Source organism: Pipra filicauda, unplaced genomic scaffold (genome assembly GCF_003945595.2).
Source record: "Pipra filicauda isolate LSUMZ 115617 unplaced genomic scaffold, ASM394559v2 scaffold79_size2787110_pilon, whole genome shotgun sequence".
Lineage (NCBI taxonomy): Eukaryota > Metazoa > Chordata > Aves > Passeriformes > Pipridae > Pipra > Pipra filicauda.
In genome coordinates, this window is record NW_024104975.1 from 2,596,243 (window position 1) to 2,623,229 (window position 26,987).

General features: G+C 34.9%; 1 protein-coding gene across 1 annotated transcript in view; it reads left to right on the forward strand.

Annotated features, from left to right (window-relative positions):
• CEP128 (centrosomal protein 128) overlaps window positions 1–26,987 on the forward strand; it is a 116,853-nt gene that overhangs the window by 22,186 nt on the left and 67,680 nt on the right. The window contains exons 10-16 of the mRNA XM_039390023.1: window positions 1,028–1,114; window positions 2,514–2,588; window positions 3,720–3,852; window positions 5,573–5,733; window positions 15,788–16,138; window positions 18,009–18,659; window positions 24,527–24,691. Of these exons, the coding sequence (XP_039245957.1) occupies window positions 1,028–1,114; window positions 2,514–2,588; window positions 3,720–3,852; window positions 5,573–5,733; window positions 15,788–16,138; window positions 18,009–18,659; window positions 24,527–24,691 (1,623 nt within the window). The remainder of the gene's footprint in view (window positions 1–1,027; window positions 1,115–2,513; window positions 2,589–3,719; window positions 3,853–5,572; window positions 5,734–15,787; window positions 16,139–18,008; window positions 18,660–24,526; window positions 24,692–26,987) is intronic.

Here is a 26,987-nt window from a genome sequence, read left to right on the forward strand (position 1 = left end):
GTCTCTAATTGATTGATTTGTAACTAGTGTGAAAGACAGGTGGTCATGTTGTGCAGATAAAGAACATGATTTATTAACAGTTGATCAAATTCATGGTGGACTATCAGTATGTGGCTACTGGTCTCTCTCAGCTGATATTTAAAATGAGCCAATGACATTGTTGTGGCTTAAGATATCCAAACTCGGGTTACGTATGTTGCAAATTGTACATGTCATTAATGTCTGTCATGCCTAATGCTTCCTTTGCCAGTGATTGTCTGTGTTCTGCAAATAATGTTGGTTTGCAGAGGGAAAAGATTTTGAAATTGATATTCAAGGCAATATTATTTTTGTAAGATACTTTACAAAATGTACATATGTGGTTTTAGATACCTCAGTCTGAGAGGGAACAGGAAAAGTCCCCATGGATTTGTTTTGTTTGCTTTTTGTTGTTGTTGTCAAAGTAGGGCACATCAATGTCAATAACTTTTGATTAGGAATGTTTCAGTTGATTCAGTTGTAATACTGCGATTTTAAGCATCTACCCAGATTCAGATAAAAATAACCTTTTCCTTTTTTTTTTTTTTTGAGTTCCAACACGACTTGTGGTAGTGTTTTCTTTACTACAGTGCACTTTATCATTGTTTTTCATAACATGCACACCTTATATTAGAAAATATATCCATCTTCTCTGATATGTGCACAACTAATCTGTAGAGTATCTGCCTTTTAGACCTTCATCTCAAGGTGTTTGGGGTCAACCTTAAGCGTCTGAGCTCTATACGTCGGAAGGATGTTAGTGCTAGTTTAGACTTTTTATTTGTCCCTGTTCTCTGCATGGGTGTGTTTATGTATGCATGGACTTATATTTATTTTTTCATAACAATATACATTGGCTCTACATGGAAATACTAGAAGCAGACAGACAGCATTTCTCTAGATCTTCTTTCTTAAATGTGTCAGCAGATTTTTTAATTTTAACAGCCTTAGAAAGACAGCTTCTGTAACCTTTGTAATGAAGTTTACAATGTATGTTTCTCCTCTAAAGGCTTTAAGGAAGCAAGATGCTAAAGCAGCTGAAACAGAAGAACTCATGAAAAACAAACTTGTGAAATACGAAAGTGAAAAAAAACAAGTAAGACTCAATTTTTTCCTTTTTGGTTGGTTTTAAATGAGTTTGTAGGGTCATCTGTTACAGTATATGCTTCGTTTTTCAGAAAAACCAGCAGGATAAAACTTATTTTACTCTTTAAGAATACAAGGTTTGGGTTTTTCTCTGCGTCAGAGGCACTGTGAATATAGCTATGCTGAACTTGTGTCTCTTTCAAAGCTCTTTAGTTATAGTGTGTTACTTCTAATGACTCTTCCATCCTGCTAGGCAGACAGATTTATAACTTGGGGATTATCCTTGATTTCTTTCTCTGATTTGCCTCTAAATTTATACATAGTCTGCTGTTGCTTATTTGCAGCAGCTCAGAGGTGCGTCTTTTCTTCATCTCTGCAACTAACTTATGCTGGTTATTTTGCACCATAGTTATTATTAATTGCTCTTACTGAATATGTTGCCATATTGCTCTCTTCCTGTTCATAGAAAACAAGATTTCTTGTATTTCTAGCAGGATGCTAGGGCTGTAGTTATACCCCTTTATGCTAAACCTTTATGGAGTATTTTATGTTATGTTGCTCTCTTCGTGCCCTTAATGCTGGTCTTGTTTACTTTGCCGATTTGCCAACCTCTCAACATCCTCTTTGAGATTGCTATCTCAACAATAACAATTTCTGCTGTCAAAATCTATATTTATTTCCATGTGGATCTTTGAACTATTTATGGTAGAAGTCAGAAAATATTTTGTAGATTTTGCTTTCTGGTTTTTTTCCAAATGGTCCTAAGTTTGACTATATCTGATTATCACAGTTTTAATATTATGTTTTTAGGAAAACTGCTAATTTTATGAAATTCAGGGCACTTCAATTTTTAAGTCATCTTGTTTCCAGAATAATTCAAATATATCATCTTGTACAACACAGAAAAAACACTGATTTTAGTAATTACCAGTTCTACCAATGCATGTCATCTTTAACACTTCTATGAATAAACTATGTAACAAAGGTGTCTTCAAATACTAAATGTTCATTTTGAGTTTGAAAGTATGTTTCAAGTCCAGAGACAGTGTTTTTGAAACTTGATCTTCCGTTATTTTACTTTCAACCCAGTAAAAATTTGCTTTTGTGCTTTTTTTGTTCTGGATAATACAAATGACTTTGTATCTTCATGTGATACAGAATATTGTGCAAAAATTATAGACTACTAGTTAAATTCTCTTCATGTAATTTAAATAAATGTAGCAGGGATTTTGTAGAAATGAAAGTTTGCTTTAAGATTTTGGACAAATAAAAATATTGTGTATATTATACCTTGTTTTAAATAGATGCTTATATAGATTAATTTGTGTCAGAATTAAATATTTAAAATACCTTTTTATGCTATGATGCATACATTGCTTTTCTATCTTCATCACCCTCTGAAATGAAAGCTTGAGCAGGAATTGGAGCAGTCTCGAAAAAAGTTGAGTGAATCTGAAGGCAGTAGAGAAGTTCTTTTGCATCAGGTAACTGCTTTGGTGTGGTAAAAATCTTAAAGTTTTCATACTAGGTTGTGTCTGAGTCTTTTTGCTTAATCTTCCTATTTCATACTCTGCTAACATTGTTTTGTGAGGGGGAAAAAAGAAGATACAGGTTTAAGTGTCTAAAATGTGTGGACTGAGCTCTTGTTATACTTTTTCTGCTTTCCAAACTTTTATGTATATATGTTCATATATAGTAATTATAGTAGTGGTAGCAATGGTACATTTCAGTACATAAACACGTTATTTGTAACTTCTTTTCATAGTATGCTTTAGAAAAACTTCTATATTAGTAATTATTGTTATGCAAAGTGCATGCTATAATTGGTGAATTCAGATAAATGAATGACCTAGAAATATTTGCTGTATTATAACGTGATAAAAATATATAAGCAAATATCTGAAAAACTAAAGTGTCCTCTAAACAGTAGCTATTGATGCACATATGATTAAATTTAGGATAGGAAGGGGGCAATTGGTATACTTATCTTTTAACATTAGTTGTTTGACTTGTGTATCTAGCAGAAGTGTGAGTTGGCTGTATTACTGCTTTGAATTTAACTCACTGGGCATGGAATATAGAGTAATAAGAATTAGAGGTATTTTTCTCCAATTCAATTTTAGCGTGTCTTATTTTCTTTATTTTCCTGTGTCATGACGCCTTCTTTGTAAGTGCTATCTGTATATGATAGAAAGAAAAATGTTAAAAGGCTCAGTGCATGTTAAGAATAAATACATTGTATTTTTAAGGAGCACAATTTAAATAAAATATGTTGTTTATTGACAACAACAAATATTGTGATATTTTCACTAGCTATGTAAAAAGACAGTTGTAACATATACTATGGTAGCATTTTGTTTGGTTTAGAGAAATTAATGTGCAACTGTGGTAAACATAACAAATTAAAATGTTTCCTTTCATTTTGAAAAATCACTTTGTGGCCTGTAATTAGGAAGTAATTTGTCTTTTTGTTTACGATCTGCAGTACTCTCAAGATTCACTTATAAATATTATTTGTGTGTAGTATTATTTCTTCTAGTGCTTGATAAAAGTATGCTGTTTGCTCCTTCATTTTGGTTTTTATTAAACGTTTGATACTTGTATATACATTTTAGATTGAGGATCTTCGTTCCCAACTTCTGAGAGCAGAAGAAGACCGTGTAGAATTGCAACATCAAATTTCACAAGCTGCTATGCATCGCCAAAGCTACCAGGATGTACAAGATGATGACAGGAGAGTTAGAGCAGGTACAACTTGTATTTTGCACTTGAAGCCTACAAATTAATAAGACCGGACATTAACTGTCTTAGAATTGCAGTCTAATTCTTCTGTTGTTTCAGCAAAAGCAGCCACTTAATTCCTCAGATTTAAATTAATAAGTATTGGCACCTGAATATTAACAGGCAAATAGCAATGATGGTTAATTTAGGATTAAATATCTTAATTTGCATGGTTAAAACAGATGAGACAATTTCAGCAAACTGGATAGTGTTTTTACAGAAGAAAAACATTTGTATTATTTTTAACTAATAATTTTTCAGAAACCTTGCATTTCAGTCCTTGTGTAGTTTGAATTCTGCCATCTTGAAAATCATAGCACGAGTCATTTATTAGGTAGTTAATAAGGCTGAGGACTTTCTGGTAGAATTTCTAAGGAACAATATGTTCCTGAGTGGTTTAGAAAATTTTCCTGTATGGTGCAGTCAGGGCTTCTGTTTGTAGTATGTTGGAGTTTTAGAGTTGGAATAATTTTATTTAGAAGAAAAATACTTTAAACAATTTCAAGATATAATTGCATCTTAAATTACCAGTTTAGCAAGGTCTTAACTTAATTGTTAGTTATCTATCTGTATTTAAACTTTTCAAACATAATCAGAAAGGCATTAGAGAAAGTCTTTATCTTTCTCCTTATTAGCATGGAAATGTATTACTCAAGATAATACAGGAATAGTGTCCAAGTCCAGGGTTTATGTGAATGTTTAATTGGTTTGGCTAATGAGTTATTTTTGTATTTTAATACTTCAGCTACTGCATTATCTTGATTTTTAAAATAGCACTCTGACTCCCTGTTTTACAACTCTTATACAGAGCACTGCAAATTGACTAGATCATGTACATGGCTGAGCTTCAGAAATGTAATTTCAATTTTTTTTCTCCAATCAAGTTAATGTTCTACTGAAAAGTCAATTTACTTGAAACAATATGCCTTTCATGTTAATGAGAGCATGTTTTAATTTTCCCATTAATTATATAATAATAAATCAAGGTGATTGTAAAAATATGAAGAAAATAAAAATGTACTGGAACTATTAAGATGTCTGCATATATTTATATAATTTTTGCAATTATGTTTTACCTTACTCTGTTATTTTTGTTTTTTCAAAGATACATGGGAAGAAGACAAATGGAGATTTATTTTTTTTATGCCTCTAGTAGTTGTCTATGAATAAAGACCTTTGAATTTCTGGTTGAAGGAATTTATAGCTTAGTCTTATCAAAAACTTTGGTTTGACTTGTAGGATTCAGACATAAAATTCACAGATAATGTGACTTCCAAATCAGGAGGTGTTACTCTGATGGGATAAAATCTTGGCCTTGAAGCTTATGGCCAAATTTCATTTACATCAAAACTTCTCCATTGTTTTTTCTATCCTATTTTATTTTATTAAATTTTGTTGGGGTTTTGGGTGGTTTTGTTTTTTACGGGAGCTGGGGTAAGGGGTGTGTGTGTGTGTGTAAGAGTGGAATACCCCTATAAAATGACTGAAAAATACTGTCTCATTCAGTAAAAGGTTATGAGGTTATGATACAGGTATAGCCGTTTTTCAGGTATTTTGATCAAAATCAATAGTTATAGAATAGTCTCAAGTAGAGAAGAAAATTGCCAAAAGAGAAATGAGATAAAATTAATTTACCACAAGTCAGTGTTTCTACTGAGTCTGTTGCTCTGTTCTTGCTGTTTTACAGTAGCTGAAAGATACGAGAGAGAGAAGCAAGATCTGGAGAAACATATTTTGGAACTTAAAGCAAAGCTGAATCATAATGCTGTAATGTCAGAGGTAGAAGAACTAAAGAGATGCATAGAGCGTAAGGACAAGGAGAAAGCACAGCTTGTAATGCACATACAGGTAAGTTTGGTTTTGTTGCTTTTTGTTTGGCGGTGTTTTGGTTTTTTTTTTATAATTTTAAATCTGTTTAACATTAGATGATAGATTAGGAATTAATGTTTCAAACTAGGAGTTACTGTTATGGTCTTCTTTATTGTGTAAATAACTTTGAAAAGTCATTTGAGTTTGCAGAGTTTTATTCTCTTCCATCTTAATACCAAAAAAGGTATTTGCTATTGCCCATGATTTCATGGTTTGGATTACTTCTTTCCCATGTGCAAAGAAAAGGTGATCTGATTTTTATCAGCAGTTATCGTTAATAATGGGTTTTGGAATTACTTTTATAAGGCAGTACTTACTTCCTTATTCTCCATACCATCATGCTTCAGAACTAAAGTTTAATTTCAAAAACTCAGATGCCTTGGTCTACAAGATAGTGCGGTAGAGTAACAAAAGCAGATTACAATTTCTCTTTTTTAATCAATTAAATGCAATATAGTAATGTAATTATTATTATAAGTATTAGTGTTCTTATGTATGATAAGCAATACTATTTAACGTGATTCTCTGTGAAAAGAATAAAAGCAGTCTTTGGTACTGGAATTTTAGTTTGAAGACTTTTACCACAAAATTAGATCTAAGTAGGCAGTAGCCTTTTTTTAAGATGGGAGATTTCTGTATTTTTTGATCTCGTCTAGATTTGTCATTAGTAGTAAGATGCCTGAACAGTAACTATTTTCTTCTCTCTCATGACTGTCAGAGAAATGAGATTGTTTTCAAAAGTGCATGTATTATTTCAGTATTCAAGGACTTAACATTTTATTGTGCTTGTATTGGGGTGTTCTGTAAGCAAGGGGGGTTGTAATTTGTATTATTTTTCTAGTGAGGATACTTTGAAATGATGTCATATCACTTTGGAAATTCAAATGTAGGAATTTATTTTTTGGTGTTTTCATAGATTTACAGGACTGTACTGTTCAGTTTACTTCTACTGCTTTTTTACCTTGTCAACTCCTGTGCTGTTTTGAATGAAAGTAGTACATCAAATTACATTCGGAAAAAGTTGCAATCTCAAAATAAGTTCCTACATGCTTTATGAAATTTGGTCATTGAATAGGTTTAAAAAGACCTCAAGTGCTTCTATAGAGGGTAAAACAAGTAGAACTCGTTTCCTGATGCCCATCAACATTGGTATTATAGTTGGCCTATAAACTCCAGACTAACCCAAACCATTCTGTTTTTTTGGTTTGTGGGGCCTGAGAAATTCCAATTATTTTGGAGGCAGGAATTATGGAATAAAAACCCACAGAAAACCAATTACTTTAAAATTCTGCTTGTAGAACATGCTTTCTTAAGAGTCAGAATGATCTTCTAATACTAATTTCCTGCTCTGAAAATACTCATGTGAGAGTGCTCAGTCGGGGTCGTTGTCATTGCTCTGAGTTAGAAATCTTTGACTTCCCTCATTTTCTCAACAGAAAATACTTTGTTCTTCTTATCTGCTTCCCACTGCCTTTCTCCTACAGAGGCAGTAACAGGAAAATAGCTAGTGTGTTTTTCTTTTAATGAGACATCAAGGAGTGCAAGGATGTGAATTTCTAAACTCATGTTCTAACAAAGCATTTTGTCAAGCTTTTCTAACAGCTGCTCCTCTCAGATAGTCTCATTCCCAGTTGGAAGTGACCAGTCATGTTTGACTTTGGTGTAATTTATCTTTGTTTAATGGGAGGATCTAACTGCGCTTGCCTCTGATGTAGATGTGATACTAGAAATTTCTTTTGATTTATTTAAATGTCATTGTTTTCAACAATTTGAGTTATGTGTTTTTCATTTAGTCCCCAAGAGTTGCCATAAAATCACGTGATGTAAAACAGAGAGGATGAAAAGGTTAAAATGTATTCTTAAACTCATGTTTAGAAGTGAGTTCAATCTTAAATTAATTTTTAAATTTAATAGAGAAACGTTTTATTTCAGTTATTGTTTTTTATGTGAGCATGCTGCTGTGAGATCTTGCAAATGTATACAACTATCTTAAATACACTTTTCTGAATGAAACTGTATAGATATTGGGCTGTTATGGTTGACTATTATGATCTAATTATTATGACTAAGAAATAAATGAAGTGCACGAATTATAAGGATGCAATACCCTACTTTCTCCATAAGTGGTTTTAGACTCTTACGCCTGTGAAATTGTTTGATTTACTACGTCTTCATTCTAATAAGGTCTTAGTACAGTCAGTTTGTTAAAATATTTCAGATTTTCTGAGGGAAAATTATTGATGTGTTTATATAATATTAGAATTCTTCAGTAATATGTCTTTCAGTCTTATGAATATTGATTTGTATTCTCATTAAAATTCATTTTATGACTTTTCTTCTACAGATGAAACTGTTAGCCAATTATTGTCATTATACAAGCCAATTAAGGTTTCTAAAAATCAATAAGTAACTATTTTCTAAATTTAAAGATATCTTACAAAATAGAAGAAATCAGTACTTCTGCAGACCAACCTGTATTGCCATGTCAGTGTTCAAATACTGCAATAGTGCTCCAGATAGATCTAAAATGAACAGATGCTATTTGCTTTGATGAACTTTCTCTCTAAAATCACATATCAACCTGGGGGGGGGAAGATGGTTTTGGTGTATCTTGTACGATGTTATCTTTCAGGAAGATTAGCAGTTCAAGCTTTGGAAAAATATAGAGAAACCATCACTTAAAGAAATTGATTTTGTGCAGCATACTTTTTACCGAGTGAATGTACTTTTTGACTGATTGAATGTATCTGTCTTTGATTCTTCAATTCACAGAAGTTATACTTGCATGAAAAATCTAAATCTTCTGGATTAGTGGTTCCTAGTGGTTAGATACATTGTTTTGCAAGAGATGCAGATCAGATTGTGATAATAAATTAGTATCTGGGGTCTGTATTTGGGAAAAATTAGTTAGAGAATAATTAGGTTCAATAATTAATTGTTGAAAGCATTCCCAATGACAGTAGTATGATTGCATAGCATTACAATCTGGTGGCTGTACTGCTGAGGTACAAGGCACCAAAAAGAAATGAGGGAGAAAAAGACATATAGATCCACTTTAGGTGACTGATCCAATTAGTATGGTGGGGTGAAATGTGACTTTCTGTGTTCCTACTGGTGTAGAATGTTTGCACATAGCTGTGATGTAAGGCACTTGTTCTGTAAACTGTAGCAAATGAGTGGTCCTCACTTGCATTTTAAATGTTCATGTGAGTTTTAAGAAATTGTATACTGAATACTCTATATGTAGTTTTCTATACCTAGGATGAATTTTGTTTTGTAGTTTGTGGTGATTTTATTTTCAAATTGGGTGTCAAAAACAGGGCAAGAGTATGATATGAGTAGTCAAACTAGGGACTAGAAGTCCAAACTGCAGGAGTTTCTAAAATGGTAGTAATCACATGTTTTGTGCCTGTAGTGATTAGTTTACACTTCAGGTAAATAACTAGTCTATAACTGGAAAATGTTGTTCTCTTTCTGTGCCTCCAGTTTCTTATGAAAGTTGAAAGCTAGATTAGATGCTGGGATATTGGATCTGTAGAAAACTAGATGCACAACTGTTTTACCTGGGGCAAATGTTGCATCTGAGTTTGTTCATCACTTCTGTTCTGTGTCAGCCCTAGCCAGAGCCTCTCAACTGAAATGTCTCTGGCAGTGTTGTAGTCTGAGGGCTCATACAAACTTTGTAATTGGTACTTGCATTTAGATCTCTGGAGCATTAATATGCTGTACTCCCAGGATTTAGTAGCTAATCTTAATGACGTTTTTTAACTGTTCCACAAAAATAATTATCTCTTATAAAGATCTTCAGATATTAAAGCCAGGAGGAGAGTATTTGATGTTATATTGGGGGTGAATTAGTTGACATGAATATTCTAATACCTTCCCTTGGTTCTGTTAGCAGTGAAACTATGAAAATAATCAGATTAGAAAAACTGAGACCCAGAATCATCTTGTGTAAAGATTGAGAAGAGATAATATACCACAATCAGTTTTTTTTCTGTAGTAATCACAATGCAAAGTATGCTAACAATTGCTGTATATATACACAATGTATTTTACCAACAAAATGTCCTGAATATCCTGGGTTGCTTCTGTCAGGAGAACCTTCATCCATACTGTTATATTGTATGTCACATAATATTATCATACTTCTGTTGCATCTAGAGAAGCTCACTGAGTTCTCTGTGTGACTGACCTTGAGCTACAGAAGACACTGGATACTCCTTGGAATCTGAAGTGTTTAATCTATAAGGTCAGCATTTGTCATCTGTATAGAATTTTTTTGGAATCACAGGTGCTTAGTAATTTGCCACTTGGAAGGGAAACTCAAGTGTCCAAGGAATGTAGTTTTTTCTCTTTTTTTCTAATGAGTGCCATCTCCTGAAATTGCTTGTCCTTTCTCTTAGATTATCCCAGTCTTGTTAACTACGGTAACAATTGAGAAAGAGAAAATTGGATTAATATTAGAACAAACAAAAAAACCCTCCAGCAAACAACTCCAAAACACCCTACATCTCTGTATTCTTGTCATGGAGAAATTCTTAAAATATTTACATTCTGAATTGCCTAGAAGGGTAATTCCAAGATAGAAGTGTGAAAATTAGGGTATTCTGCATGATCTAAAGTAAGCATCACTCTGCCAAATTCTCCTGCCATAGTAAAAGGGCAGCCTGCAAGGCTCAGGGCACAGCTGTATCAAGGGGAACCACCATCAATATGTGCATAGACATGGTTGTGACACTGAGCTCATTGTCCAAACTTCAGTAATACAGAACTGAAGAGGATATCTTCAGACTCATTCCACTGGACATAGGCCTGCTTACAACTTTCAGCACAAAGTTTAAAAATGTTCTCAAAACAAAGATGGAGACTGAGATCTTTGATAATTCCAATTTCTTTAGCACTAACACAACTCTAGGCACTGTAAATCTGAAGAGACATGGGAGCTGGGTTAAGGTGTAGTCTGTGATCAGGACTGATGTTTCTCTTTGACCAGTTCCCTCAAATCCCACAACTCTGGAGGCTGAGAGCAAACTTATGTTTGTTGTGTTAGATGTTTAATTTATTTGTCATTTAGTGCTATGTACTTTCTCTTCTCCCTACTATGTCATCCTAATGAAGGGCAACTCCTTTCTGACAGGTAACACAGTATTTCACCCTTAATGCAACCTCCCAAACAAACCAGCAAAAAAAATAATGAGAACCCTGTGGTGCAACATTTGATTATAATACCAGAGTGGGTTCCTCCCAGTCCCTGACCCAGCGTCTATCTGAGTTTCAGCCTGTGCTGAACTTGTATTCAGTACTGCTCTGGCCACGGCTGCAGTGGAATGTGCATACAAACAGCTTGGCAAAGGAAGCCGTCAAACTATGTGTCTTACATTAATGATATGCAAGAGAAGTGTAGGGAACACAATAAGGGTCTCTATGTAACCTTTGTGGATCTCACCAAGGCTTTTGATACTGTGAACAGAAAAGGTCTATGGCAGATTTTGGAACGTTTAGGATGTCCCCCCAAGTTCCTTAAAATGATCATCTCACTTCATGCGGATCAGTGCAGCCAAGTCAGATATGGCAACACACTTTCTGAGCCCTTTCTAAAAAGCAATGGTGTGAAACAAGGCTGCGTTCTCGCACCAACCCTATTCACCTCAGGAAGTCTTTCATCATCCCCATATCACCATTGGCCAATCAGAGCTCAAATCAGTCCAGCAGTTTAATTACCTAGGTAGCCTCATCTCCTCAGATGGTAAGACTGACGGAGAGATAGACAACAGATTAGCAAAGGCATAGAGTGCCTTCGGAAAGTTTCATAAAAGAGTATGGCATAATAAACACCTGAAGAAAAGTACAAAGATCAGTGTTTACAAAGCCATTGTGCTGTCTACTCTTTTATATGGTTCCGAATCATGGGTCATCTACCGCCACCACCTGTGTTTCCTAGAACGCTTCCATCAATGCTGCCTCCGTACAATCCTAAACATCCACTGGTCAGATTATGTGACCAATACATCTGTTCTAGAAGGAGCAGCAGTCACAAGTATTGAGGCCATGTTACTGAGAACACAGCTGCGTTGGGCAGGGCACGTCTCCAGGATGAAGGACCACCGCCACCCTAAGATCTTGATTTATGGTGAACTGCCGCATGAGAGGAGCCCCGAAGAAAAGATACAAGGGCTCCCTGAAACAACATCTCAGCCTTGACCATATTGATCAACATAACTGGTCTACTCTGACCTCCAATCGGGAGGTCTGGAGACACACCATCTATAACGCTGCTGCTTCCTTTGAGAACGCACGCAGGATCACTCTCGAGGAGAAAAGACAACACAGAAAGAACCGTGTCTTGCAGAATATACTACCTAAGGAGTCTTTCTGCTGTGCCTTTTGCAATCGGACATGTCTATCTTGTATTGGCCTCTTTAGCCACAGTGTGCTTGTAACAAATGTGGATAGAGCCTTTCCCAAATCTTTGTTCGCGAAGCCTGGCCGTGATGACATTAATTTTATGATGTATTGTCTGCATGCGTTTTTAATTTACTTTACAACTGAGAGTCTGAGTTTCTGAAAGGAAAATGAGGACTAAAAGGTTGAAGGGAAACAGAATTGGAACTCTGGCAGATGTCTGTATACAAATGATATAATATGTGATGGGGAAACAGTTACCTCCTTACTCCAGGTGTTATTCCAATATTCAAGGATGACCATATGTGCATCCATAGTAGGATGCAGATATAAACGTTTTGTGCAAGATACTTTGTTATTTTAAGAGAAAATGGGTACCTTTCAAGACTGAAGGTCTTGACAAACTTAAGAGAGTAGGCACATAGCATTTACTTCATTAAAATTTTATATATTAAATCTAATGTTTTTTGAAAGTATGCTAAAATTGAAAAATGTGATGCTATGCATTAGCTTAATTAACAGGTTTTTTTAGTTGTAAAGATTGTTTAGAGAGAAATTAAAAGCTGAAGTTTATAAGATCATCATTATGAAATGAAATTGCAAGGTCATACTTTCACAACACACCACTGCCAAGTATGATGTTGTCCCAATGACAACAGCAATTTGCTTAACTACTTCTTGCTAACAAATCAGTCTTCATTCTCATAAGGTCAAAATTAGGGACTAAAAATATGTAGTATGCTTAATGGAGTTTTATGTGTTGTATTAACTACTTACTCTTTGCTGATAATACAATTCCACAAGAACCAGTGATCAGTCATTTTCTGAGTAGTGTTTGTCTGAAAGGGATATCATATTTAGCAAGGTAGGCTCTACTGACCCAGTCATTAAGTGAAAACAACATGCTTTAAAATGGTTCTAATAACTTTCATTGTTGTAAAGGGTTGCTTCAAATCAACCACAAGGTTGATATGTGTAGGCAGGTAATGACAAATAGTGAGGCGATCGCTTGTCTATAAATGTTCTGTTAGAAATGTTACTTTGAAAATTACTATTGTAAATAGTCATCCTGCTTTTTTTTTTTTCACAACATGCCTAGAAATTGGGATTGTGTGTTGAGATTTTTTTCAGGAACCAAAAGGCACGACCATAATCTTCGGGTTTTGTAGACAACTAAACTGTGTACATAGACAGTGAGGTTTGAAGTATGCTCTTAAAGATAAGAATGTGGAGGCCCTCTGTTTCTCTATACTCTTGCTTTGCAGAGAAGGCTGCAGGAAATTTTGACTTGCTTTGCTGCTGATTTCAACTGTTGGGTCTGTGCTGGCTTAACTTTTCTAAGGAAAGTGCAAACTATTTGCTAAGATCTATCATATTTACACATATTGTAAAAATAAAACATTAAAATTCATATTTTTATTGGCACATCTGTGTCAAAATTAATTTTTCCTCCTCATGCAAGTAACTCATATTGATAAATTAGTTGCGCTTCAAAGTAAATAACTAAAACAAATGTTCCACTTTTTTTATTATACTGTAAATCAATAAATTGGAGATTGATTTGCTTCTACACAATTACATGAATGTTTATAGTTAATTGAACATTGTTTTTTGTGTTTAAGCTTAGACTCATTTCAGTAAAAAGTCTCTGGGGGCTGTACTTCTACTAATGAACTGTATTCTCTGGGGGAATTATATATAAATAACTATTTTTTAATGATGCAGAGCTGAGCAGTACATCAATTTAGGCTGATATCCTCTATGGTGCCTCCAGAAAGACACAAAATGGGAAGTGATAATGTTATTTATAATCACGATTGAAGAAATGTTGAAGGGTAAATGTAATATCTGACTGTATTTTATCAGGCTGTTTCTAACTTCTGCTATACTCAGTTTATATCTTTATCTTTAAAGAAGTATTATAATCTCTATTTTCATTGGAAATTAAGCTTGTTTTGATTAAAATTGTAGCTTGTGAGCTTTTTTTTTCGTTGGTTGTTCTGTCTTACGAATCAAGACTTTTTACGAGGTTAGACCTGGTAATTTTGCCTGATGAGCTCAAAAATGCAGTTTAAAATAACAGTGAAGAAGAATACACGTGGGGTTTTTTCTAATGTGTAGAACCATAAATCTAAAAAGACTCCTGTTTTATTTTACCACCTGGGTAACATTTTCTCCCAACTATTCCATAAACTTTACCTATTGTTTTGTTATCTGTATCTAAGTTGTGTCTTAGAGCAGGAATGTCCATCCTACAGATAAGCAAGTGACTGTCCAGTGGATAATCCTACTCCTGCTTTGCAGCATGGGTACAAGTGGCAAGATGGATGAATTGTTCTTGGTTATAGCATCAGTCCCTTCCTGTCTGTATTTTTTGACCACAATCTGTCACATGCAAGAGTGCACATGCAGTTGTCTTTTCAGCACAGCAAATACCATCCTGAAAAGATTGGTACAATTTACTGCCTCCCAGGAGGTGATGACCTGGTTTTCAATAAATAAAACAAATACAACAAACCAACTAAGAAGGAGCCCCAACCAACAAACCCAAGTCTCCCTCCCTCCCCCAACCTTGTGGAAGGATCTTTATCTAAATAGTTATTCTCTATACATCTGTAAAGTTGCTTATTCTTTTCTAGGCAAAGTACTTTTCCCTTGTCTCTTCTGAATTACAACCTGTTTCTTTTAGTCTATATGTGCAATTTTATTCAGTCATTCTGAAATCTAATCCTCTTCTCAAGTATTCAGTCCCTTGAAGCTTGATAATATTTTTTACTATAGATCAGGTCCATCAAATTCATCTACATCATTAATGAAAATACTGAATGGTATGAAAACAGTCTAAATAGACCCAAAATACAGAATACTAATATGAATTTCTACATGATGATCTTAGTAAAATACAGTTTTGCTAGTGTAGCTTCAGTAGCTGATTTCTGAAAATGTCCTTGCAGAAGGTTTATGAAGAATATTTTTCCTGAGTTGATTATGAGTCCTGAAAAATGTAATTTGAGAAAGGCAGCACTTGTTATTTTTAAAATTAATGGTTCAAACATCTTTGCACTTTGTTCTAGAAACATCTACCAAGCAGCTGGATTCTCTTTGTATTCAGTGCTTTCAAATATACCCTTATTCAGCATGTTGCTTTCATAAAAGCAACTAGCATAAAACTGGGTAACAACTAGCTCATATACTGTAGATTACTTTGGGTGTGATGAATACTATTGTTTCCTTGCCAGTTTTCTTTTTTCCTCTTGTCTGCTTACATACGTCTCCTTACATTTTAATCTTTGATTTATTTCTTATTTGTGTAGTGTGTAACATATGGTCAATGACTCCATCTAAAACCTATAATACAGAAAAATAACAAGAACAACCAGAAGAAGAACAAATGAAGGAAGGATAGAGTAACGATGTATTTTACTTCATCTTGAAATTAATTTTTCACCATTGCAGAGGGGGAGATTCTCTGGGCTAACAGGGCTTTCCTTCATAGTCAAGCAGATCTTTTATGCTATTCATATTTTAGATAGAAATGTGATTTAACATTGCTGTATGTTGTTTGATAAGGTTTCATACTGCATATCTTTGGAGTCAGAATGTTCGTATTTTTTTATGATGATTCCAGGTGTTAACGTCTGACCTGGAAAACAAGGAGAAGCAGCAGGAAAAAATGCTGGACCAGCTAAAGGAGATACAGAATTGCTACAAGGCTTGTGAGAATAGGTGTAGACAAACTGAACTCCAGTCTTCTGAGTTAGCTCAACAGGTTGAAGAAAGTACCAAAGAAGCAGAACGGTGTCTCTCTGAATTCAAGCACTCAGAGGCACTCAGGCTGGAGACTGAGAAAAAAAGAGAAGATTTGAAGGTGAGAGCACAGGAAGCCATCCGCCAGTGGAAGTTGAAATGTAAGAAACTGAGTCGTGAGACGGAAAAACAAAATGAAACTATCAATGACCTGATGGAAAAGAATAGTCAGGTAAGGTTGGTTGATTTTTTTTTTTTTTGTACCCTTTCCATTTGCTTTAGAAATGAAGATAAGGGATTTATTTATGCAAACTGTGACTTAAAACTGCTTTCTGCCTTAAGTTCTGAACCAAATTTTTGGTAAACTGGAAGACAACTAATAGGTGGCAATATTTTTTAGCTATTATGGAGTTCCACATTCTCTTCTTTTTCTGGTATTTATTCCAGTTTCTTTACTTAATCAAAGCTTTCCTCTTGTAAAGAAGAAAATTTCTCTATGAATGCTGCTCTTACTTTTCGGGTGTTGATTAATGTAGTTTAGCTTATTTTTTAGTTAATTTTTGGGGAAATAATGTGATGTTATTTTTTTAAAAAGCTTGAAATCCTACTACATAATAACCTTCATTCAGCTTATGCTTTATCTCATGTAATGGACAGTGGTAAGATCTTTGAAAGAAGGTGTTTACTTTCACCATGTGTGTCAGATTGATAACAGACCTTAATGCTATGTGACCTTTGGCACAACTAGAGTACTTTTAGTTCTTTTCTGTATTTAAGCTCTTCTCAGACTCTAGGCTTAGTAATGACATCTTCTGTTGCCAGTAAAGACTATAAGTTCTGAAATATTATAAGGACTGCAACTCAGTTTGAATTTGGTATGTGGAGGCAGAAAAATAGATATTTTTTTGTTTGAGAATGTGCAGAGATTTTTTAGCAAAATGGAGATTTTAGCCAAAAAAGACACCTAACCTGCATTTGGGATGAGCATGCTGCTAACATCTACCATGCAGTTCCAAGGTTTTTCCATTGATCTAGTTAGAGAGTCTGTGTTCCTTATATTTTTGTAACTTCTCTTTTTTTTTTTTTATTGCTCTTCATGTGTATTCAGTTTCAGCCTCTGTATTTTTCAGAACTTGTTATTTGAAAAGTCAGTTTGTTAAAATTGATCCTGTCACATTTCTGGGCCTTTAATTTACCTTTGTTCAGTATGGTAAACCACTTATTCATCTCTTTTTCCTCCTATAAAGTTTCTCAGGCAAAAAATAAGGGTTTTTTTTGGGTTTTGACTTAGAAGAATTTCTTGATTTGTTCAGCTGCTGACACTGCTTTAAAGACAAACACTCACATCAATGCTAGTGCTGATCATTCTGTCTTGGAATAGTAGTAGAAACCATCATTCTGTTGGCAATGAGTCTGTGGGTCTGTATTTTCCAGTGGCTGGGTCAAAAGTTGCTTGCTGCTATGGTGGCTAGTACAGTGCTAAGCTCCATAATGTGAGCTTTAATCTTAACTCGCATGCTCTGCTGGTGCAGTCTATTATATTGTATGGCTTTTGTTTTTATAACACTTCCCTCACCTCTTTTCGTGTATTTTCTCATAGAAACTGTAGTTTAAAAAACTGTAGTTTAAAAAAAAAATTAAAGTGGGTATACTTCATATGTAATATTTTAGAAAGTAAGCAAAATAAATCAGCATATGGAATGGACCTATAGGTAAGATGTGTGTGACCAATAGTCCTCCCTGTATTCTGCTGTAATACTTCATTTCCTCCGTCTTGCTAATTAGAGGAACCAGTAAAGAAACTCTTCTCAGTCTGCAAAGAGAGAATGTGAGAAGCAGGGAATTAACCAAAACTATCCCTGCTTGTGAGGCTAGATAATTTAAGGACAAGTACAGATTTGAGATCACACATGTTCTGTGTCTAAATTTAAAGAAACACTGAATACATTTGAACTGAGTTCATGACAAGCAAAATTTTTGTATTTTCACAGAACAAAGTATGTTAATTTTTCCTTAGACATTCCTAATGTCTAAGGACAGCTGTCCAACAATTATCTTTAAGGACTTTAGGTCACAATGGATTTCTTTTTCTTATTTCCTAGGCCATCAAAGAAAAGGATGATCTCAGAAGTCAGCTTCTCTCAGCTATACACCAAATAGAAAACCTCCGGAAAGAGCTGAATGATGTGCTTACAAAGAGAGCCCAGCAGGAAGAACTCCTGCACTGTAAAGAGGTAAAACTGAATGAAATGAAGTCACACGAGGTATCTCTTGAAGAAGAGATCAAAGAAGTTCAAGGTACTGTAAAAAAATTGGAGAATGAGTTGAAAAAGCAAGTCTTTCTGCAAAATCAAATGCAAACTGAGAAGGAACACTTGAAGACAGAACTTGCAACTATTAACTTGATCCATAAAAAAGACCAAGAACGACTCTTAGAAATGCAAGCAGATGTAAAAAATTTAAGCTCTGTACGTGTGGAACTAACAAACAAAATAGCAGAAGAGGAGAAAGTCAAAAAGGAATTACTTAAGAGCCTCTCAGATCTCCAGAAACAGCAGGAATCTAAACATGAAGAGATGACTTCAGCTAACAGGCAGCTGAAGATGGAAAGAGAAGTTCACCTACAGGAGTTGGCAGATCTTAGATCAGAGTTACAAAATGTCAAAATCAAACATGAACAAAAGGTTCAAGAACTCATGAAACTCCTTAAACAGGAAAAGGAGGATGCAGAGGCTCAAATTAGAATGCTAAAGGTACTTATTGTGAAGAATTCCAATGTCAGACTTCCCCCCCCTTCATACACACCCCCCACATGCCCCCTACCAATGAATGATGAAGATAATAGAGTATGAGCTTTAATGCACATAACACACATTTTATTCCAGGCCATCATAAAAGCTTAAAGTTCAGGATAAAAAATGTAACAGTATCAGTTTTAGGTCAAAATCTTAGTTCAACAGTAGTGAAATAGGTATGTCTGTGATCACAACAGAAGGAAATATATGAGGCTGTAATGTTTTTATATGGCAATTGAGTGAAGTAGCAGGTGACTGAAAAAAAAAGTGAAACATTGTACCCATCTTTAGAAAGCGTAGAAAGGGGAACCCTGGGAACTACTGACCTGTCACTCTCACCTCTGTATCTGGGAAAATCATGGGACAGGTCCTTCTAGAAGCTATACTAAGACACATGGAAGATAGGGTGATGATTTGGAACAGTCAGCATGATTTCATCAGGGGCAAGTCCTGCCGGACCAACCCAGTGGCCTTCTATGATGGAGTGACTTCATCAGTGCACAAGGGAAGGGCTGCAGATGCCATTTATCTGGACTTCAGTAAAGCCTTTGATATGGTCCCCCACTGTAAGGCTTGATATGCATGCAGGTAACCCCAGGCACCTGTTTTAAAGAAAATTTATTTTTACAGTCGAAAACACTGCAATACAACTGGCCTAGAAGGCAAAGGTGGAAACCCATTTTGGTGCTTTTATAACAACAGCTTTTGCATGCGCAATAAAAGCCCAGGCTGAATTCTTCCCCTGGGCTTTATGGCCTGCCTGGCAACCCTGCAGGGGCCTCCAGGCATGTCTGTGAGAATTTTATCACTTGTATCAAGGGAGTTACCTCTCAGCAGACAGATAATGAGAACATCGTAGCACCCTGCATGGCTTTTCCCTGGGAGCAAAGGTTTCCTTGAATGGGTGCTAAGCTCTTCCTCCTTGATATTTCTTCTGAAGGTCTTCTGCTCCTACAGCCACATCCTTCTCTTTAAATTGGAGAGAGATGGATTTGTGGGTGGACTGCTAGGTGGGTAAGGTATTGATTGAATCCAGAGAGCAGCGATCAGTGGCTCAGAGTCCCAATGGACATCAGTGACAAGTGGTATCTTTTCTGTATTTGGACCAGTGCTGTTAAATATCTTCATTAATGACATATATGAAGGGACCAAATGCATCCTAAACAAATTTACAGATGTCACCAAGCTGAGTGGTGCAGTTGACACACCTGAAGGATGGGATGCCATCTAGAGGGACCTGGACAAGCTCAAGATGTGGGCCCATGGGAACCTCATGAGGTTTAACAAGACCGAGTGCAACATGCTGCACCTGGGTCAGGGCAGCCCCTGGTATCAATACAGGCTGGGGGAGGAACAGATCGAGAGCGGCCCTGCTGAGAAGGACTTGGGGGTGCTGGTGGATGAGAGGCTGGACATGACCCAGCAATGTGCACTTGCAGCCCAGAAAGCCAATTGTGTCCTGGGCTGCATCAAAAGAAATGTGGCCAGCAGGTCGAGGAAGGTGATTCTGCCCCTCTACTCTGCTCTTGTGAGACCCACCTTGGAGTGCTGCATACAGCTGTGGGTCCCTGGCACAGGAAGGACAAGGACCTGTTGGCACAAGTCCAGAGGAGGGTCACCAAGCTGATAGAGGGATGGAGCACCTCTCTTGTAGTGAAGGCTGAGAGAATTGGGCCTAGGAAAGAGAAGGCTTTGGGGTACCCTCCTTCCAGGATCTGAAAGGAGCCTACAAGAAAGATGAAGAGAGACTCTTTACAAGGGCATATAATGAAAGGACAAGGGGAAATGGCTTCAAACTAAAAAGCAGTAGGTTTAGATTAGATATTAGGAAAAAATTCTTTACTGTGAGTGTGGTGAGGCACTGGAACAGGTAGCCCAGAGAAGTTGTGGATGCCCTATCTCTGGAAGTGTTCAAGGCCAGGTTTGATGGGGCTCTGAGCAACATGGTCTGGTGGAAAATGGGAGTTGGAAGGAGATGATTGTTAATGTCCCTTCCTACCCAAACCATTCTATGATTCTATGATGTTTAAATTGCAGAATGCAGAAGTACTGTCATTGTATCTGGAAATACTTTCAGAATGTGAATAGTAATGATGTGTAACTCTAGTTAAGTTTAATTTTGAGAGTTGTTTCTATTTCTAAAAGTTTTAGAATTACCCATATCTGTAGAATTTCTCAGAGAAGTGTTTATATAGCAAATGATGAAATATAGCATTTTATTAATGAAGAAGCAAATTAATGTCTTTAGTTTGTATCATTTGCTTCTGATATAAAGCTATTGCTTTGGAAAGAAAACAAGCATTTTAGTGGCTTTAAGTGCTCTGAATAAAATTGAAAAGTTAAGTTGAAGTGCTCTAAACTGCAGTTAACTGTCAACAGCTGTGTAAGTTTACATTGCACTTCTATTGAAACAATTTTGATTACATGGTTAAATATATATATGTAGATGTTTATAATAATAATATTAAATTTTATAGTTATTTTAATGGAGGTGTTGGTTTTCCACGTAAGTTGTAAATTACCAACATGTTATGAGTGACTTCTGAAGCACTGTATACATATAGTTTTCACCTTAGTACCGTTAAATTACAAATTTGCTCGTCAAAATTCTATCAATTTAACCATAAAAAAGCTATGAAATCCTTAATCAAAGCTTAAGTAATTCATGATCTACTTCGTCATAAGTAATGCAAGCATATTTTTCCTTTATATTATCACAAATATACTTGTTAAAAATGCATCTTTCCTACATATTTTACAGTTATGAATTGACATAACTTAGAAAGGATATTTAGTTATTTAATATACCATTAAAGATATAAGATATAATGTACCATATATGGATATAAGAATTGACAGTAATTCTTAAGCATCTGGTACCACAGAAACCATTTAATGAAGATAGCAATCAAAAGAAAACTAGATGATTGTTAGTGGAAGGATCATTAAAACCAAATATTTTGACAGCACTGTTTAACACAGAGGACTTAATTTTTCATGTGTATAGCATTATTTAAATGATCTGTTGAAAAATGTGTTTTGTCTTTGATAATGACTGAAATTAAGGGTGTACATTTGACAGGGGAGAGAAGGAAAGTGTATTTTGGGTGCTAGAAAAAAAATTGGTTGATTGTGACTGTGTTCTTCTATGAAATGGCAAATCTTACGGTAAGGACCTTGATATTTTACTGATTGTTGAACCTAAACAGAATATGAAAAAAATTGACTTCCTTATTTCATTTACAGTGCCATGACTTTCCCAGAATCCTAAATCTACATACATTTTTTTAAGAGCAGAGGGTTTGAGGGAGATGAATTTTCTAAGCTATTAGAGTAGGCAACTTTTTTTGAAGTATACAAAATGATAATGCACAAGATTCTCTTGATTGAGAGAATCAAGATTGTAAGTAAAACAAAAAAGAACATTATATCCATCTGTAGGAAGATCTGATGAGAACATATCATCCTGCAGGTGATTTTGTTACTTTTTGTCTGAACTCATCATTACATGGCAATTGGATTCCAATTTTATGGACATACTTTTCTTCCAAATTAAGGTAAACTTAAATGCATTTTATCTTTTTTTCTTTGTATTTAAATATTGTGGGGTTAGGGTAGAGTTTAGGGAAATCCAGCAGAAAAGGCTGGGTTTTTTTTAACCTGTTATCCTGGGGTATATTGAGGCTGGTGTAAGTTTTTGTACCCAGCAACCAATTGTCTTTTACAGTAATAATCTTGCCCTTATGCCTCAGCCTCATCCAACCTTTGTAACTGTTTTTGAAAAGGAACATACATTATCCTATCCAAAGATAGTTAAAGCTTTAAAAAAAAAGGTCATTTGGGAGACACTTGAGGAGTAAATGGAAATTTAAAATATTTGTAGGACCCAAAGCCTTAAAAGAGGATGCATTTATGAATTACTTTCAGGAAATCAAAGTATAGAGCCCTGTGTTTAGAGGACTAACTGCTGCATAGGTTGTAAAAAGAGGTGACTTTTGATTCTTGCAGTTCTTACCTCCTCTGTGTGGTAGTTTCTGCCTCACTTTTGCTTGATTCTCTGTAGTGCTGCACTGGATTGAAAAAATATTAGGTGGTTAAGTAGTTTTGGGGTAGTAGGGAAGGTACCATAAGAATAATGTATGATGCAATAGAACTGGAGAAGAAAATAAAATTTTGTATGAGATGTCAGTGTTAAGAAGGATCTTACTGTTTCATTACTGAGGCTCTGGTACTTTAGCTTTTAATTCAGTTTCTGCTAGAACATCCTAAATGATTCGCAACCAATGCCCATATGATGTCTTATTTATTATTTAAAATGATAGGTACACTAGGCATAGGAAAGTTGTTTGCTTAGTGGTCCCCGTTTGGCTATGTGCTCAGAAGCTCTGAATCTATCCCCTAATTTTACAACATATGCTTTAAAAATACCCTTGTTTTCTTAGAATGATGACATGCAAAATGTCCTTATGCCTGACAGTGTTGAAATATCTGAAGTATTAATCTTTAAGGTTATATAGAGTTGTGTTATCTATACGTATAAAATTCTGTACATGTATTTCTTTTTCAATTGTTTTCTATACACTTTCTAAGTGTGTAGTTCTTATTTTCCTGAAGATTGTCAGGTGTGGAAATTGGATTCAATAAAGATCAATTAAATTATGGTCACATCTGCCTTGTCCATACTGAAAATTAATAAAATTTAACTTTGTCCATTGTGTCTCAAAGGTAAAACAAGTGAGGAATTTTGTTCTTGCATTGTCCCCATCTGCAAAGACATTATAATGCAATTACCTTTGGTAGGAATTGAAAAGTTGATTTTGTAAGCATATTCACAGAAAATGTTTTGGGCACTGCAGGCTTGTCTTTGTGGTCATAAGTCTTTGTAGACCTTGGATGCCAAAGTTCTTTCTCAAATTTTCCTTCGGAAGAGTTTTTGTATGTACTCTGTTAGCTTCAGCATCTAAATTAACTCATAAAACCTCTCTCCTTACCCTTCTTCCTCAGAGGAGTTATATTTATAGTGTAATTGGGAAATAGAATTTTTGCTTTTCCTCAGAAAGGAATTTACTTTGCAGGTTTATTTGTGTGTAACTGCATCCCACAACTTATCTATTATGAAACTGGTTTGAGTAATATGCATGTTAATTTGCTTCTTTGTTTTGTGGTTGGGGGTTCTTGTTGTTTTTTGTTTTGTTTTGTTTTTTTTTTAATTTATTTTCTAGATATTTTAGAGAATTTCTCAAGCCTGTCATTTTCAGTCAGTTATCTTTTGCACTGGAAACAAATATACTTTATTCACTCACTCTCAGGGCTTTCAAGGCCCTTAAATGTTTTCTTCATTTTTCTCTGCAGTGTTTTCATGAACAGTGTTAACCCTGCACTATAATAGCATTAAACTGACACAATTTTAGAAATTAAAAATACTAAATCTTTGCAGTTGTTTTCTTGCAGATATAAATTCAATATTAGTTCCTGAAATAAAATGATAGTTTTAGACTTTCTGATTCCAAATTATTTCAGTAATGGAAAAGTTGCATAAATGCTAGGCTTCTCAAAGTGATGTAAGCTGATGAGTGTAGCAGAGTTGAAATGCAGAATGTGAGACTTCTTTTTACTGCTTTTAAGACACTATATGGTTCTACAACTCTATGATACATATTTTCCATGTTCAGATAAGTGATTGCACTTAATATAACTTAAATGTAAAAATTAAATTGAGTTATCATTCAGTAATAATCTTCCACTGATTTAAAACTTTAGAGTCTGGGTGTGTTTTAAAATAACCCATAGAGTGACTTTGTAATCCATTTTCCCTTTACCATCAGATGGAACTTTTAGAAGAGAAAAACATAGTCAAGACTCAGTGTCGACAACTGGAGAAGATAAAAGTTGAGTGTGATAAATTGACAGAAGAATTAACCCAAAATGAAGAAGAAAATATAAAACTAAAACGGAAATGTGAGTTTGTAGAACAAGAACTGGAGAAAAAGGTAAAGTTAACTGGTTTAACCTTTGGTCTCTCTGCTAATAAATACCTAAAATAAGTGATGGATTATAGAAATAGATGGTAAATTTAAATTTAAAAAAATACATGTATGTATTAAAGAATATACCCAATCATACTGTAGTACACAATTTCAGTATAAGTGAAAGAAGACAAAACTGCTTTGTCTGGGTTATGAATTGTATCCTCCAAAGAATTCAGTAATACTATTTCGGACTTGAAATATAAATCCTGTTCCTCCCTGATATCTAATATAGGTAACTAACAACTGTTTAACCAACCAGTTCTTGTTTTCTTCACATTTTTCTTAAAGATGCAGTGCAGTTATGAATAATTTAGAGCTAATTTGAAGTAGGTACAATGTAAGCACAGTAAAAGAAATTCTGACTAATTTGGGGTGGAAGATTTTTATTTTTTGAAGTATGGAGATAGAAAAATCTTAAGCCTGGAATTTCTTTAGCTTGTTAAACTAATAGGAAGTGTTTTAAAAGCTCAACTTGTCAGACTAATAAAAAGTACCTCAAATGAAAATTCAAAATATGTTTTTTCTAGGTTGGCATTTTAGTGCTAGAATATCTATTATTCAGGAAATATGTTTGTAGGAGTGTACATAGGCTTCTTTAGTTGGTTGTGAACTAGCTCCAACCTTACCTAATGTTGGGAAGATACAGTTTTTAGACCAAGTTTTTGTCTCTGAACTGAAAAAGAATGTAGAAGCTTTTGAGAACACAATCCTATTATCTCAGCCTTTGAAGGTAAATGCAGAAGGAGAGTTCTACTTGATTACATTAATTGGTTAACTTAAGGAAATATTTACTGTTGTGGTTTTGTTGTGGATTGTCAGAAGGAGTGTTAGGATGGAGTAAATAATAAATAAATTTGAGAAATCTCAAACTAGCATAGTGGCATTGACATGTGATGGACTCTGTTCAGTGAATAATGAGATAACAGAATACTGACACTGGAAACATACATAATATGATCCTATAACTTTCATAGTACTGATGTAGGTCAGAACTGGTATTTCAACTGTCATTTTCATAGTACAGAAATACTGAAATCTGTGCATCTTAAAAATCTTCCTTCAGTTTGAAAAAACTACTAATTCAAGTATTTTTGTGTTATTTAAATGAAAAAATCAGACTGTTTATCAGGTATGTGTTTTCACATTTGTAGGTCACCTGCATTAAAAACACCTATTTTGCTAGTAGAAGTAACAGCTATGCGTAAATATGTATACAACCTCATGAAAGGAGGTAGCAAGGAGGGTGTTGGTCTCTTCTCCCAAGTAGCAAGTGATAGGACAAGAGGAAATAACCTCAAGATGTACCGGGGAGGTTTAGATTGGGTATTAGGAAAAATTTATTCACACATTGGAAGAGGATTCCCAGGGAAGTGGTTGAGTCACCATCCCCTATTTAAAAGATGTAGATGTGGTACTCAGGTGTGGTTGACTTGGCAGGGCAGGATTTGCAGTGGATTCAATGATCTTAGAGTTCTTTTCCAACCTAAATGATTCCATGATCCCATATGTATCCCATTCACAGAACCTGTATGTTAGACATACCTAGCTCCATATTGGTGTCTCTTAAGAGCAGTGTGTGAAGATTTCCAACAAATACACTTTAAACAGTTTTACCTTGTCATTGTGAAGGTCCACAATTAATAAAGTTTCATAATTATTATTCTTACTCTTCTCACCATTCTCAGTGCACTTGCATACACTAAAATATTCCTGTTAAAGTGTTTGCCCTTCACTGCACTACATCCTCCTGATCTCTGCAGCAGACAGGTGTGTTTCAATATCACTTTTTCTCACAAGATGAGGATTTTTTTAATATTAATTGCAATGCATAATTCAATGTTTTGTATAATCTGCCAGAGGTTTTCTTCAGTTTTACATGGTGGCGCTATCACAGATATAAAAGAAGTGAATCTGAATTTTAAAAACATATCTAACATATTTAATGAACTTTCTGACATTAGATAACTTAAAATGCTTTCCTTAGTGCTACTCACTGTCCTATGAGATATTTTTTGAGTAGTTTTCCTTTGAGAGCACACTGACCGCCAATAAAATTTACCTGTAGGGATCTCTTTTCTGATGATAGAGATTAGATGCTTGTAACTGGTTCATGGCAAAAGGTAATAAGTATTTGTTATGGGCTCTCTTTCTACTTGTGAGAAGGAGATTTGTAATAGAATGTTTATTTTTGTCTTTGAAAATAAGCTTTTTGATTGTTGAGTTTGGATTTGGTAGCAGTTTCTTCATAACTGATTTA